Source organism: Anomaloglossus baeobatrachus, chromosome 3 (genome assembly GCF_048569485.1).
Source record: "Anomaloglossus baeobatrachus isolate aAnoBae1 chromosome 3, aAnoBae1.hap1, whole genome shotgun sequence".
Taxonomy (NCBI): domain Eukaryota; kingdom Metazoa; phylum Chordata; class Amphibia; order Anura; family Aromobatidae; genus Anomaloglossus; species Anomaloglossus baeobatrachus.
Window position 1 is genome coordinate 154,032,069 of NC_134355.1, and position 14,990 is coordinate 154,047,058.

A 14,990-nucleotide genomic window follows, 5' to 3' on the forward strand; every position below is an offset into this window, starting at 1 on the left:
AAGCCATTTTTCTATTGAACTTTGTCACATACTCCTCCAGAATGAGCAATTTTGGGGACAAGATCCTATATATGAATAGATGTGTTCTATAATAACCTCTTAGAAGTTGTACTACTATATCTAGTCAGTTGTGTACTATCTGCACCAAAGCCTTGGCAGTAGGCGATTTCAGTTTTGTAAGCTGTGAAGTCGGGACTCCATGTACACCATTTTTGACCATAAGATACTGATGCTTAATTGATATAGCATCTGGGGAGTTTTAAGGATGTCAACATCTTGTACGCTTTGTCTTGTTCCTCACAATATTCCTGAACATTGTTTCAGAGTGGAAGAGCACATCATTCTGCTGAAAGAGGTCCCGGTCACTAGTAAATGTCGCTGTCATGAAGGGATGTGCATGGTTTCCCAACAGATTGGGTGCACAGTATAGCCAAAAGCATCATGTTGCCAGTTGGCCTTTTAACCATCCTGGTGTCATTTGTTTCCAAAGTTATATAAGAAAATGCAACTCATTGGGCCAGGCCACCATCTTCCATTACTCCATGTTCAGTTTTGATGGTCACCATAGGCACTTCAGGCACTGGACATGGCTTATCATGGGCATTGTGACCACTCCAAAGCAATGCCGCCCCACATAGAAAAGCACAGGAAAGTTGTAATAGCCAACAACGATAACAATATTATGCTCCGACATACTCTACCAGTACAGGAGATGTTAACATAGAGGTATTCACATGGTATAGGAAAGTACCATACAAATGTATACACTGCGATATGTTATGATGCAAAGTAATGCTTAGGACTAAATGATCGTACAGATTCACTGGGCATGGTCAACTGATCTCAGCGCAGCATGAAGACTGCAATGGTCGTAAATTATGATGCATATTAAATGCACAATGCAAAAATTCACTTGTCTTTTCCCGGGCAGAAAGAGCTCCATGACTTTCTTACACCTAAAATTCTTACTAAAGCAATGAGTGAACAGACACTTATTAGAAAAGAAGTGACCTGCACACATTGGTCATCTGGTAAGCCCCTTCATTATGGCTGAGCAAATACTACAGAGGTGCCATCACCAATTAAAATGATAAAAGACAATATTAAAAGTGAACAAGGATCAGAACAATTTGATTTTACTTCAATAGGAATCATATCAGGACAAAAAGATGGAGCTTTTAAAGTGGAACTAAACTCAAATATTAAAGGGCCCAACATAGCTCGACTGACATCCCTGGATGAAGTAGAACACGTCATCTGAAGCCTATGCACAATCTGTAGCCACCTTCCATTTCCAGAGTATGCGCAGAAATGCTTGGTGTACTTACACTGGCTTCATGAGAAGATACATGGTGTCAGAAGAGAATGTATGATGGGCTTGAGAGGACATCCCAAGGGTCATTATTTACGCCACACTTTAAGCAAAGCCAATGTGACTCGTCTGACAGAAGCTCCACCTTCTTTACCATAACAAGTTAATTTGCATACAGCAACTAAAAAGGCTTATTTCACAAAATGCCACTCCTACTACTACATAGAAGAACAGCTTTATGAAGCAAAAAAGCTCAAGTAAAACCTACTCTTAGGGTACGTGTCACAATCAGGAATATAAGCATTTTGGAAGCCGCGTATTTCCGCTGCGTTGTACAATACAAGCACAGTGGATGGGATTTATAGAAACCCCATGCACACTGTGCTTCTTTTCTCCGCAGTGTAAACTGATCTGCAGCATGGCATTCCAAGCCACTGCAAGATAGTTTATGCTTGCGGAGTCGTGAGTGTTATCCGCAGGGAAAAGAGAAAGTCCGCAGCGCCCTGAACTCTGATATTGTGGGCACGGGCAGCTTTGGTCTTCTGCTGAGAACACTCGCATCTCTGCAGAAGAAGACACGCTGCGTCCAGGATGTATGTCCAGATCGTGTGCAGCTACCCTTAGAGGTTTAATGCTTAGAGTAAAAAAAAAAACAAAACAAAAACAAACCCTGTTGATAGGTGGCCTTAATGGCAACCTACCCACACTCTAGAAAAGCACCCAAGTCCTTGAGCCTCTTTCCTACTTGTCAAGTACCTGCCTAGACAGGGAAGGGACCTTGGGACTCAAGGTTTTCATTTGTAACTCCAAAAAATTGTTATCGTTAAAAACAAGGTGGGAGAAAAACACTTAATTTAATAGGCAACATAGTTTGTGCCATATTAAGTGGCTATTGCCATTTCCCACATTTCATTATATGCAGGGCCAGGTGGCCCAATGATCAGGATACTCACTATCACTTTCATTCCTGGCAGAAACCACCAGATTGGTAACACTGGTGGAATGAGTTATTCCAGAGGCAAGTGATGATTCTTCCATTTACAAGAATCTCCTACCATCTGCAAACATCATTCCCCTAAAGAGCTTTTCAGTGAACATCTATGCAAACAATTATTAGCTCCAGTGGCGATTGGATGCAAGTAGCAAATTGACCCCAATCATCTGGTACTGGTGACCTATCTGAAGAGTCGGTCCTCAGTATTATATGCCTGGACTACCCCTTTAATAAAAATGTTGCCACCATGAAATTTCTTGAAAAGCTTAGTCTATTTTTGTCTTAATCTTAAATGATGTAATCTTGCAGGTCTCTGCATGAGAACTGCTGAAGGGACATCTGTCCCTTTCTTTTCAGATCAGTGTGGGTTTTGGAGGTCAGATCTTACCAATCTTATTAATATGACAAAACATAATAAAAAAAAAAAATCTAATATGTGAATATTTGATGACTGAATTTAGTTCCACTTTAAAAGCAACTGATATCACACAACATATTACTGCTAAAAGCCTCACTTCTCCAGAAGATGACAGAGCTCTAATGCCCGTTAAAAGGTGAACAGCAGGAAAAAGAGGAGGAGCAGCAAAGTAAAAGAGTAAGTGGTTCAGGAAAACATTGAAAGAAAAATAATGAAAAATAGCTTTGGAGGGAAGGGAAGATATATGAAAGAGGTGGGATTGATGATCTGGAAGTGCAATGTTTTCCACTTACTCTTCACCCCTTTTTTCCCCTTTCGCTCCTTTTTGTATTGTTCCTTGAGTTTGGTTATTACTCCCTGATCGATATTCCAGGATTCCGGGATGGGGCACTGGTCTTCCTTTTCTAAACAGTAAAAGAAATCAAACATATTCCTCTTCAATAAAAGTGTCCTCATCAATAACTGACTGAAGGAGAAGCCTGTACATTTCTTTTGCCGAAGAAGGGGCAAGCACTTATCACAGGAATACATACATAGCATAGCAGGTTACTACACTGTTAGATTGGAATACAGGGCAGGCTTAATACTTTTCTACTTCACGAGTCAAAGACTGACTGTGTGGGAGCAAAACTACAAGTGTATATACATACCTGGGTCTCACATTTCAGATATTTTTGAGGAAGCCCTACAGACTCCTGAACGAACGCAGCTTACCAGGGTGCACTGATGGGGCTTTGGTGGCTGCCTCTCAACTAAAGTGACCACAGTGAATCTGATAGTTTCAGCATTGTGGCCTTCTTACACTAGAGCATATGACCGTAACGGGGTCTCTCATCTTGCCATTTAGCCCTCGCCATTAAAGGGGTGGTTCACTACTCTGCAATAGTGGCCACATCCCTATAAAACTGATAAGGAAGGCTTTTTCAAAATACATTGCTCAGACAATTCTGCCTCTCAGTGGCGCTATTGTGGTCCGTTCATCCCCATGAAGTGATCCCCGGGGCTCCGTGACCTTTGAGATCTGGTGATGTCCGGTCAACTTCTAGTTGACCTGACATCCCCCCAAGCCGGCCCCAGTCTGAGTGACTGGGTTGTAGGCGGTGTTTCACCGTTCACATCCCAGCGCCACAGCTAAGCATGTCGCACGCGCTCTCCTTCACAACAGAGTGCCACAAGCAGTAGCGATGCTGGGCTGTGACTAGTTGTGAAACGATGTCGACAGCCCAATCACCCAATCACTCATTGAGACTTTGGCACACCTCTAATGTCAGGTCAATAGGAAGTTGATATGACATCACCAGTTCTCAGAGGTCACAGAGCCTGGGGATCATGTGATGGGGAAAAGCGGACCACGATTGCGCCGCTTAGAGGCAAAAATTGCTGAACAAGGTATTTAGTATAAGCCTTCCCTATCAGTTTTACAGGGAGTGGCCACTATTGCAGAGTAGTGAACCACCCCTTTAAAGAAAACACAGTAGATTTATGAGGATGAGTGCAAATGTAGAATGACTGGGCACTAGTTTTCATAACTCTCTTACCTGTAAATGTTATTAAGTGGCCAAGCTCCTGGTTAAAACTCCATAGAAATGTTAAACAGATAAAACCTGGCTAAAAAGCGTCTTCCAGTTTTGTCTAATTGGTATGCACACCAATACACCAAGGTCAGATGAGAAAATATATTAAGGGAGTATATTAATATATTCAATAAATTGTTTTGTGCAAGGTAATTAAATTGTAAAATGCAATTGCATTTTTATCTTTCAGTGTGGCATATGTGACTAATCGTTTGCTTCTTTTTTAGAAATTAGGGTAACAAACTATCAGTTTTTTTTTCCTTTTAAACAATTTTATAAACTGGAACTACCAAAAGAAGGGAATTTTGTTTACTTACCGTAAATTCCTTTTCTTCTAGCTCCAATTGGGAGACCCAGACAATTGGGTGTATAGCTATTGCCTCCGGAGGCCACACAAAGTATTACACTCAAAAGTGTAAGGCCCCTCCCCTTCTGGCTATACACCCCCAGTGGGATCACTGGCTCATCAGTTTTAGTGCCAAAGCAAGAAGGAGGAAAGCCAATAACAGGTTTAAGGACCAATTCAATCCGAGGAACATCGGAGAACTGAAACCATTCCACATGAACAACATGTGTACCCGAAAAACCGAAAAAACCCCCGAGAAAACAGGGCGGGTGCTGGGTCTCCCAATTGGAGCTAGAAGAAAAGGAATTTACGGTAAGTAAACAAAATTCCCTTCTTCTTTGTCGCTCCATTGGGAGACCCAGACAATTGGGATGTCCAAAAGCAATCCCTGGGTGGGTAAAAGAATACCTCATGATAGGGCCGTCAAACGGCCTTCTCCTACAGGTGGCCAACCGCCGCCTGAATGACTTATCTACCTAGGCTGGCGTCTGCCGAAGCGTAGGTATGCATCTGATAATGCCTGGTAAAAGTAAGTAGACTCGACCAGGTGGGTGCCTGACACACCTGCTGAGCCGTAGCCTGGTGCCGTAATGCCCAGGACGCACCCACGGCTCTGGTAGAATGGGCCTTCAGCCCTGAAGGAACCGGAAGCCCAGTAGAACTGTAGGTTTCAAGAATTGGTTCCTCGATCCTCCGAGCCAGGGTGGATCTGGAAGCTTGCGACTCTTTACGCCGACCAGCGACAAGGACAAAGAGTGCATCCGTGTAGAACCCGAGTGCTCTCACCAGATCCAACAGCTGCAAATCTTTCTGAAGTTGGTGGACTGGATGAGGACACAAAGAAGGTGAGGTGATATCTTGATTGAGATGAGAGTGGGATACCACCTTAGGGAGAAATCCCGGAATCGGGCGCAGAACTACCTTGTCCTGGTAAAGGACCAGGAAGTAAGATTTGTATGAGAGCGTTACTAGCTCGAAAACTTCTCCTAAGAGCCGTGACCGTACTAGAGAGGCCACTTCCCGTGAAAGGTGGGAAAGGGAAACATCTTTCCTAGGCTCGAAAGGCGGCTTCTGAAGAGCAATTAGAACCTTGTTCAGATCCCAGGGCTCTAACGGCCGCTTGTACGGAGTGCTGAGAAGACAAACTCCCTGCAGGAACGTGCGTACCTGCGGAAGTCGTGCTAGGCGTTTCTGAAAAAATACAGATAGCGCTGAGACTTGTCCCGAGAGGGAGCTGAGCGACAACCCATTTTCCAACCTAGATTGCAGGAAGGAAGGAAACATAGACGATGGAACCGGCTAGGGAGAAACCCCTTGAGCCGAGTACCCAGATAAGAATATCTTCCACATCCTGTGGTCAATCTTGGCGGACGTTGGTATCCTAGTCTGTCCCATGGTGGCAACCACGTCCTGAGATAATCCTGAAGACGCAAGGCTCCAGGACTCAATGCCACACCGTCAGGTTGAGGGTCGCAGAATTGAAATGGAAAAATGGCCCTTGAGACAGCAAGTCTGATCGGTCTGGTAGTGCCTCCGGTTGGCCCACCGTGAGGTACCACCGATTCGAGTACCACGTCATCCTCGGCCAATGGAGCGACGAGGATGGCGCGGCGGCAGTCGGCCCTGAACTTGCGCAGCACTCTGGGCAACAATGCCAGCGGCGTGACCCATAAGGTAGCTAGAACTGCGACCAATGCTGAACTAAGGCGTTCGCCGCCAGAGATCGAAGATTGTGAGACCGTGCCATGAAGCCGGGACGATGTTGTTGTGCCGTGACGCCATTAGGTCGACGTTCGGCATCTGTCAGCGGCGACAGATCTTGAGGAGACCATACCCCTGCGTCCATACCCTGGCGACTGAGGAAGTCTGCTTCCCAGTCTTCCCCTGGGATGTGAACTGAGGATATGGTGAATGCCGTGCCTTCCACCCACGTCAGAATCTGCCGGATTTCCTGGAAGGCTTGCCGGCTGCGTGTTCTTCCTTGGTGGTAAATGTATGCCACCGCTGTGGAGTTGTCCGACTGAATTCGGATTTGCTTGCTTTCCAGCCACTGCTGGAAGGCTAGTAGAGCAAGATACACTGCTCCGTTTTCCAGAACATTGATCTGAAGGTTGGATTATTTCTGAGTCCAAGTACCTTGAGCCCTGTGGTGGAGAAAAACTGCTCCCCACCCTGATAGACCCACGTCTGTCGTAACTACCACCCAGGATGGGAGTAGGAAGGACCTTCCTTTTGATCATGAGGTGGGAAGAAGTCACCACCGGAGAGATTCTTTGGCCGCCTGAGAAAGGGAGACGTCTCTGTCGAGGGACGTCGACTCCCCCTCCCATTGGCGGAGAATGTCCCATTGTAGTGGACGCAGAGGAAACTGCGCGAAAGGGACTGCCTCCATTGCTATCATCTTACATGGAAAGTGCATGAGGCGTCTCAATGTGTGCGACTGGTCCTTAAAGGAGAGATTGCGGCCTTGTCTGTAGTGAACGGTGTTGATTTAGCGTAAGCTTCACTATCGCTGAGAGAGTATGAAACTCCATGCCTAGATATGGTAGCGATTGGGTCAGGGTCGGATCTGACATTGAAAAGTTGATGATCCACCCAAAACTCTGGAGAGTCTCCAGCGCAACATACGGGCAGTGTTCCCTAAGAGGGTGCCTTGACCAGGAAATCGTCCAAATACGGGATCACAGAGTGACCTTGAGAGTGCAGAACTGTCACTACTGCTGCCATGAACTTGGCGAAGACCCGTGGGGCTGTCGCCAGCAGGAAGGAAGAGTTACGAACAGAAGGTGTTCGTCTCCTATAACGAAGCGCAGAAACGCTGGTGCTCTGGATCAATCGGCACGTGGAGATAAGCATCCTGTCTATTGATGCTAGGAAACCTCCTTGGGACATTGAGGCGATGACGGAGCGGAGTATTCCATCCAGAACCGCCTGGTGCTCACGAGCTTGTTGAGCAGTTTTAGATCCAGAACGGGACGGAACGACCCGTCCTTTTTTGGCACCCGAAATAATTTGGGGCAAAAACCGTGACCTTGGTCCTGAAGAGAAACGGAGTCACCACTCCTTCTGCCTATAAAGTGCACATCGTTTGCAGAAGCGCAACGGCTCGGCCGGGAGGTGGAGAAGTTCTGAAGAATCGAGTTGGAGGACGAACTAAACTCTATCCTGTACCCGTGAGACAGAATGTCTCTCCCCCAACGGCCATTGACCTATGGCAGTTAAATATCGCCAAGGCGGGAGAGCCTGCTACCGAGCGCGGATGCGAAGAGAGGAGGCTGCAAGTCCTGAGGAAGCCGCCTTGGAAGCGGGTTTTCAGACTGTCTGTTTTGGGCGTGACTGAGCCCGCCACGAATCTGAGCTCCTCTGATCTTTTGGACGAGGAGACCCCTGCTCTGTTGGGGTTTGTTTGTCTGGGCTGAGGTAAGGATGAATCTTTACCCTTGGAGTGTTTAATGATTTCATCCAAACGCCCACCAAACAGTCGGTCCGCAGAAAAAAACAAACTGGTTAAGCACTTTTTTGGAAGCAGAATCTGCTTTCCATTCACTTAACGACCAGGGTCTGCGTAAAAACACGGAGTGAGCGGACGCCACTGTCGTACGGCTCGTAGAGTGTAGGACAGCCGTAATCGCGTAAGACGCAAATGCAAATATTTGAGAGGTTAAGGATGCCACCTGCGGTACAGATGTACGTGTGACCGTGTCCATCTGTGTAAGACAAGCTGAAATAGCTTGGAGTGCCTCTATGGCTGCGAATGCTGGAGCCAACGGCGCGCCTACAGCCTCATAGGTGGATTTCGACCAGAGATCTATCTGTCTGTCAGCGGCATCTGTAAGTGGAGCCTCATCTTCCACTGCAACTATGGATCTAGCCACAAGCCTGGAGATTGGAGGATGTCCCTTGGGACACTGGGTCCAGCCCTTGACCACGTCAGGGGCAGGGATAACGTGTATCTTAAGCCGCTTGGAGAAGCGCTTATCTGGATAAGCGTGGTGTTTTTGGACTATCTCTCTGAAGGCAGAGTGGTCCAGAAAAATACCTAATTTACGCTTGGGATACCTGAAATAGAATTTCTCCTGCCGTACAGCTGGCTCCTTCACAGGAGGAGCTGAGGGAGAAATGACCAACATTCTATTGATGGACGCTATAAGATAATACACTATGGCGTCACCATCAGGTGTACCGAGATTGAGAGCGGTCTCAGGATAAGACTCCTGAGCAGCTATCTCCGCCTCAGCACCCAGAGAGTCCACCTGCGGGACCCTGACCAGTGCGATGAAACTGAGGGCCGCTCAGCGAGCCCGCTTAGGCTGTCTGGGACTGTCGTCCGTGTCAGAGCCGTGACTCTGGGATGCACGTGACACCCCCGGAGCTGTAATTGTTCACACTGAGGGGGACCATGGATCAATGATTCAACAGTGCTCATGGTGTGAGAGACTTGTCTGGACTGCAAGGCTTCCAGTATCACAGCCATAGTCTCAGAAAATCTGTCAGTAAACACTGCAGACTTCATCCCCATCCTCTGGATCATTAGCAGAGACTCCGGCTGAGTTGCATACAATGGGGGTGTATGTAACCTGCCGGCCATATAGCCGTACCTGCTGTACCGGCTGCATGGAAAACATGTGCTTCTGCACCTCTGTTTTCCACAGACAGTATGCTGTAATCTCCTCCGCACAATAAGGAGGATATATACAAAAGTACGACCAAAACAGTGCAATGCATAGCGTAGAAGCATATATCTCAATGCACTTCGGCACTAGTGGGGTTAGCACCACAAGTGCTGTTTAACGCCTGCTCACAGCGATTGTGTGAACCTCAGAATCCCTGTCAGGGTCTTCCCACACTTGTCTGTTTTATCGCTATAGAAAGAACTGACAATAATGGCTGCCGGCGTCCTGTGTTAGAGAAGGAAGCCGTGGGCGTGCTTGAGAAAGTGCGGGAATCCGGTTTCACAGTGCACACAGTGAGAGGGGTGGAGTATGCAAAACATACTCCAGCTCTCAGGGCTGCCGTGATGTGCAGCGTCACGCCCCTACCCTGACTGGCAGGCCTGTGGGCGTTAACGAACGAACTAGGCCGCAAAAGCCTGGGACTCGATTTATAAGCGCGGCCGCCGTAAAAGCGCGGCCAGCGCGGAAGTCCCCGGCGCACCACAAGTCCCAGCCGCGTCGCAGTCCCAGCGGCCGGCGCGACCGTTCTACATAAGTCTGCCCACTCAGCTAAGCTGAAGTGAGACAATGGCACAAGCGCAGCAGCGCTGATGTCCCCGGCGCACTAACACACCCAGCAATGCTGCGGTGTGCGTGCGAAATGCACGGGGACACAGAGTACCTTGAGGAAGCAGGGCCTGTCCCTGATGATACTCCGCTCCATATCCAGCGTCTTCTCCAGGGGCTGCAGATGGAGCACGGTCTCAGTGCCTGGAGACCGTTAAAATCCCACTTCGCCCAGAGCCCTGTAACAGGGATGGGGAAGGAATCAGCATGTGGGCTCCAGCCTCTGTACCCGCAATGGGTACCTCAACCTTAACAAACACCTCCGACATAAAGTGGGGTGAGAAGGGAGCATGCTGGGGGCCCTGTATGGGCTCTCTTGTCTTCCATCCGAAATAGTCAGCAGCTACTGCTGACTAAATAGTGGAGCTATGCGTGCATGTCTGACCTCCTTGCACAAAGTATGAAAACTGATGAGCCAGTGATCCCACTGGGGGTGTATAGCCAGAAGGGGAGGGGCCTTACACTTTTGAGTGTAATACTTTGTGTGGCCTCCGGAGGCAATAGCTATACACCCAATTGTCTGGGTCTCCCAATGGAGCGACAAAGAAAAAAGGAATATTAGACAGGGTTAATACTTGGAAAATATGAAAAAAATGAAGCAAAAGTTCAATCAGTAACGATTTTCTTCCTCCCGTATTTCCTCATTCCAAGGATTGTATTCTGGAGAAAACATCATACGTTCCAAAGTGTAACACGCTCAGAGTACTATAAAAGTATTACTATTAAGTTCCACAATCTCAGATTCAGGGCGTCAAGTAAATATATTCTTGTAATCATCTTTACCCGAGATTTTACATTTTTACAATTAAAGAAAACCTGTAGTAACGACTCAAGGTGTTCGGTTGGCCAATCATGAACAAACCAACTCAGATATATTTCATCTTTTGGCCAACATTTGTTCTGGGGAAATAATTTCAGTCTATCACTAGTTGTTTATTGAACAGAATTTCCTTTTTGTATTAGGAACACAAGCATGCTCAGCCCAACTGAGTGTGCATGTGATTATGGCGAGATCGTGAGGAATAGCTATCAAGTAAATGACCATTCAAGAGCCAGCTATTGAAGGTCTGCAGCCACCTTTAAAAATGTACTATATCTTCAGTGAGCTTGTACTACAATGATGTTTCTGCAGCTCCAAAACTAAAGTTAAAATACCTTACTGACCCTGTGCTCCCTGAGAATTACAATTCATTCTCCTTATTTATCTAATAACGCATGCAGGGAAGATAGCCATTTGTTATTGGTAGAATAAGATTTGCTTGGAAAGTTCCAGGCAACCATGCTAAACATGTACTTAAAGGGGTTCTCCACTATTGGGACAACCCCTTCTGATTTCACGTTTCCCCCAGGTAAAATAAAAAAGCCTATACTCACCCTTGCGGCTAGTGCAGTTCCAATGGTGTTGGTAATTGCCTTCCCAGGGTTCACATGTCCAAAGGCAGGGAGACAGAAGAAGGCACTGATCAGACTAGGGGCTGTGACGTCACACGAGCCTAATCCAATCAGCGCCTTCTTCTGTCTCCTTGCCTTCGGACACATAAGCTAATCAACAGGAAGCGAGCGCTGCGGCTGCCACTCACTTCCTGTTGCTTGCTCGTGTGTCCAAAGAAAGGGAATGAGAAGCCGGTGCTGACTGACATGGGGCTTGCGTGACGTCACAAGATCAAATGAGCCCCGGCACCACTGGAACTGTGCCGGCTGTGGAGGTGATTATAGGCATTTTTAATTTTACCTGTGGGAAACCTGTGGAATGAGAAGGGGGTGTCCTAGTAGTGGGCAATCCCTTTAGATCTGCTTTATTATGGGGCATGCAACAAGCTGATGTCATACCTTTCGTAAGTGCTATGTAAAAGAATGGAGAAAAGCTGCAGAACAAGCCACTATTTCCCTCCTGTAGCTTCTCTCATCTGATGTGGTAAGGAGCCCACAGAGAAAGACCAAACTGTGAACATAACACTGTAGTCTGAGGAAGGCACTAGTTCAGTGCCGAAACACACAGCCAGATATGTATTTATCTTTTACCCTTTTTTGCAGCACTTAAGAATTTTCCTTTTTTAACCCTAACATTTTATAAACCGGTTTCATTTTTGAGGATTTTTCATTTGAAAATCACCTCATAAGGCTCTTGGCTAATGCAATTATGCCTGAAAGTGGACATTTCTAGATTTGTTGATATTGCTCTATGGCTATGTGCCCACGCTGCGGAAAATTTGCAGAATTTGCCGAGATTTTTTCGCGGAAATTCTGCTGATTTTTAAAAAATCCGCAGTACAGCGAGTCCCCAGCCATTTCTATGGCATTTGGGGAGTGCTGTGCACATGCTGCGTTTTTTTCCGCAGCGGAAATAATTCGAATTTCCCTGCGGAAAAATCTGCAGCATGTGAATTATTCCTTCGGATTTCTCTGCGGGGTCTTATACTTACCTGCCTTGACAGCAGACACCGGACACTTCCTCTAGTGCACAGCAACGCAGTGGAGCCAGGTACAGGAAGGAGGAGGTGGGCGGGGCCTGCACGAGCTCCGGTCACAGCCAGAGCTAGTTCAGGCCCGCCCACCTTCTCCTGCACAGTGCAGACACGGCCGGAGAGGAAAGTGCTGCGTGATGGAGGTAAGTATGAACGCCCCGATCACTCCAGCACTTGTTCTGCATTGAGGATGCAGTGCCGAAGCCATGGTACTGTATCCTCAATGCAGAATGCCCGCAGCATATCTGCAGGACATTCCGCAGCATGGAAACAGACAAAGCTGTGCTGCGGATTTCTGGGAGCTCCGGCGGAATGTCCTGCGGATATATCCGCAAGACACTCTCCCAGTGGACACATAGCCTAATACTGAGGAACAAAGCAATTCTGAAGAACAATATAACGTGGGGTATGGAAGAATATAAGAGCAGTCACAGAAGCCAGGACAGAATGATATAAAATCACAGGATAAGCAAAAAACAATCTGATGTGAGGATAAAACGTGTGAAGTGGCATGGTGACTGAGGGTTGTGGTGGGGGCATTTATAAAGCTCTATAACTAAAAGCCTACATAACATTTAGGCACACAAGCTCTATCGTAGAGCACAATAAACACGTACTGACTGTGTCATGCAATATAGATGCAATACTATACTCAGCGAGTTATCGTACTATTTGTGGGGATTATTACAGTAACCAACAAGCGCTCAGTAGCTCATTTCTCAGAAATAAGGGGAAATACATTGAAAATCCAACAAGGCTGCAAGTGATATTTCCTACACCGAAATTGGAGTAAAATGGTGGTTGGGTTACCGAAAAGATTTATTTCAAAATGTAACAAAAGAAGAAGTCTATACATTGTTAACATGGAGAACCAGCTTTGCTAGTTAGGGAGGAAAATAGTGTCGTACAAAGGTGCTATACCGCAATACATTAGAGAATAAACAGAAACTTACCCCATTCAGTGCCATCACCCGCACTCCTGGATTCCCCGCCATCAGTATCATCTGACACCAAGAAGTCAAACTCCTTTAGGGCCTCCTCCGTGTCCCGGTCTTCATTAGGGTCAGGCATAACGCGTCTCCTCACAATCTTCACACAATAAGAAAACAATGCACATATGGACATTAACCCAGGCAAATATTTTATGCTCAATGAAAAACATTTGACTACATTTTGATTACTAGGATAAACTGCTAAATCTATAGTCTCTAGGGGCCACGTTAGGCCCTCAATGTTATTCTTTAGGACTCCCAACAATTTCTGGCACCCTTATATTTTGTAATCCTCTTCTGAAGGTTCGGAAAGTGTCTCTTTCCAATGAATTTTATACAAGATATTAAATACTTGGCTGTTTCAGCAAACTATAAGGGAGATACCTGTGATAATATATGGCTCAATTCTGTTTTTCTGGTGTATGGCCCCCAGGGAGTGGTATAATGTAACAATGTGACTATTGAACCAAAAAGGTTGGTTTACCCCAGTGCTAAATGATTCTTAATAACCGCACAGCTGCCCCTCTTATCAAGCATACATCTTTCTATTAAAATCTGTCATTTGTATAAAGCTTTACACATAGGATTTTTTTGTGTGTGGATATAGCTAAATGCATTCATTTTTGACACATTGTTTATACATCTTCCAAGGACTTAAAAAATAAAAAAAAAATGGTGTGAACTAATTGAAATCTAAGAGTTAAGTCCTGCAGAGAACATGTGACAATATAAAGTTACATTGTATTCAGCAGAAAAGAAGGGAGCTGAATAAGATCAGAAGGTGGTAACGATAACTATGGTAGATGAAGGACCTTCAAGCTGGCTGGGTGTGGGGAAGACTATCCTAAGGCACCTGACCAGGAATTTCCTTGCTCTGGATAAGTATGGCTCCAAGCCTCACATAACGTGACCACACTTATGACCACTATTTCACAATTAGCTTCTATATCAATCACTTTCTAAAACCAAAAGATGCAAGACAAATTTAAAAGGGTTATTACCAAACCATCCATAGCATAGGCAAGAACTTTCTGAACGGTGGGGATCCTGCTGCTGGAATTCCCACAGATCCCGAGAAATGGGCTCTACAGAGTGAGTGGTGGCTCTATGGTAAAGGCTGACTGCTGTATTCTGCTATCTGCAGCAGGCCCACATAAAGCAAATGGAGCTGACGTGGGCATATCCGGCCTAAGCCCCGCAGAACATGGGATAAAGGTCTCATCTCTGGTGGGCTCAAAAAGTCTAGCAGAAATCCAGCATACCTCTTACTGTTCCACTCAAAGCCTGTGTGCCTGACAAGACCACCACAGGACAGAGTTTGACCTTTTCCAACGACATAATATACATCGTATGGAGCGACAGGGCGCATGTGTACCCTCATTCAGGCTCATCATCACTGTCATGGGAACTTTGAAGGGAGAAAGGGGTTTGGGAAGCCAACCATCAGATCTTATCCTGGGGGTAGGTGATACATTTCCACTGGGATACAATCCAGGACAGAAGATTAAAAAATAAAATAAAATTAGTTACAAAAAGAAAACCTTGTCCATAAGAGATCTATAATATAACCACTGCAGCTCAAATGTAGCATCGCTGCTGCTGCTGCTTCC

The 14,990-nt window shown here is 46.2% G+C and overlaps 1 protein-coding gene across 3 annotated transcripts in view; it reads right to left on the bottom strand.

Moving 5' to 3' along the window:
* STRN (striatin) overlaps positions 1-14,990 on the bottom strand; it is a 159,699-nt gene that overhangs the window by 68,429 nt on the left and 76,280 nt on the right. For 2 of the 3 annotated variants that reach the window (XM_075339539.1, XM_075339538.1), the window contains exons 7-8: positions 13,342-13,477; positions 3,018-3,128 (exon numbers count right to left, since the gene is read on the bottom strand). In XM_075339539.1, the coding sequence (XP_075195654.1) occupies positions 3,018-3,128; positions 13,342-13,477 (247 nt within the window). The remainder of the gene's footprint in view (positions 1-3,017; positions 3,129-13,341; positions 13,478-14,990) is intronic. The other variant, XM_075339540.1, reaches the window with a different exon arrangement.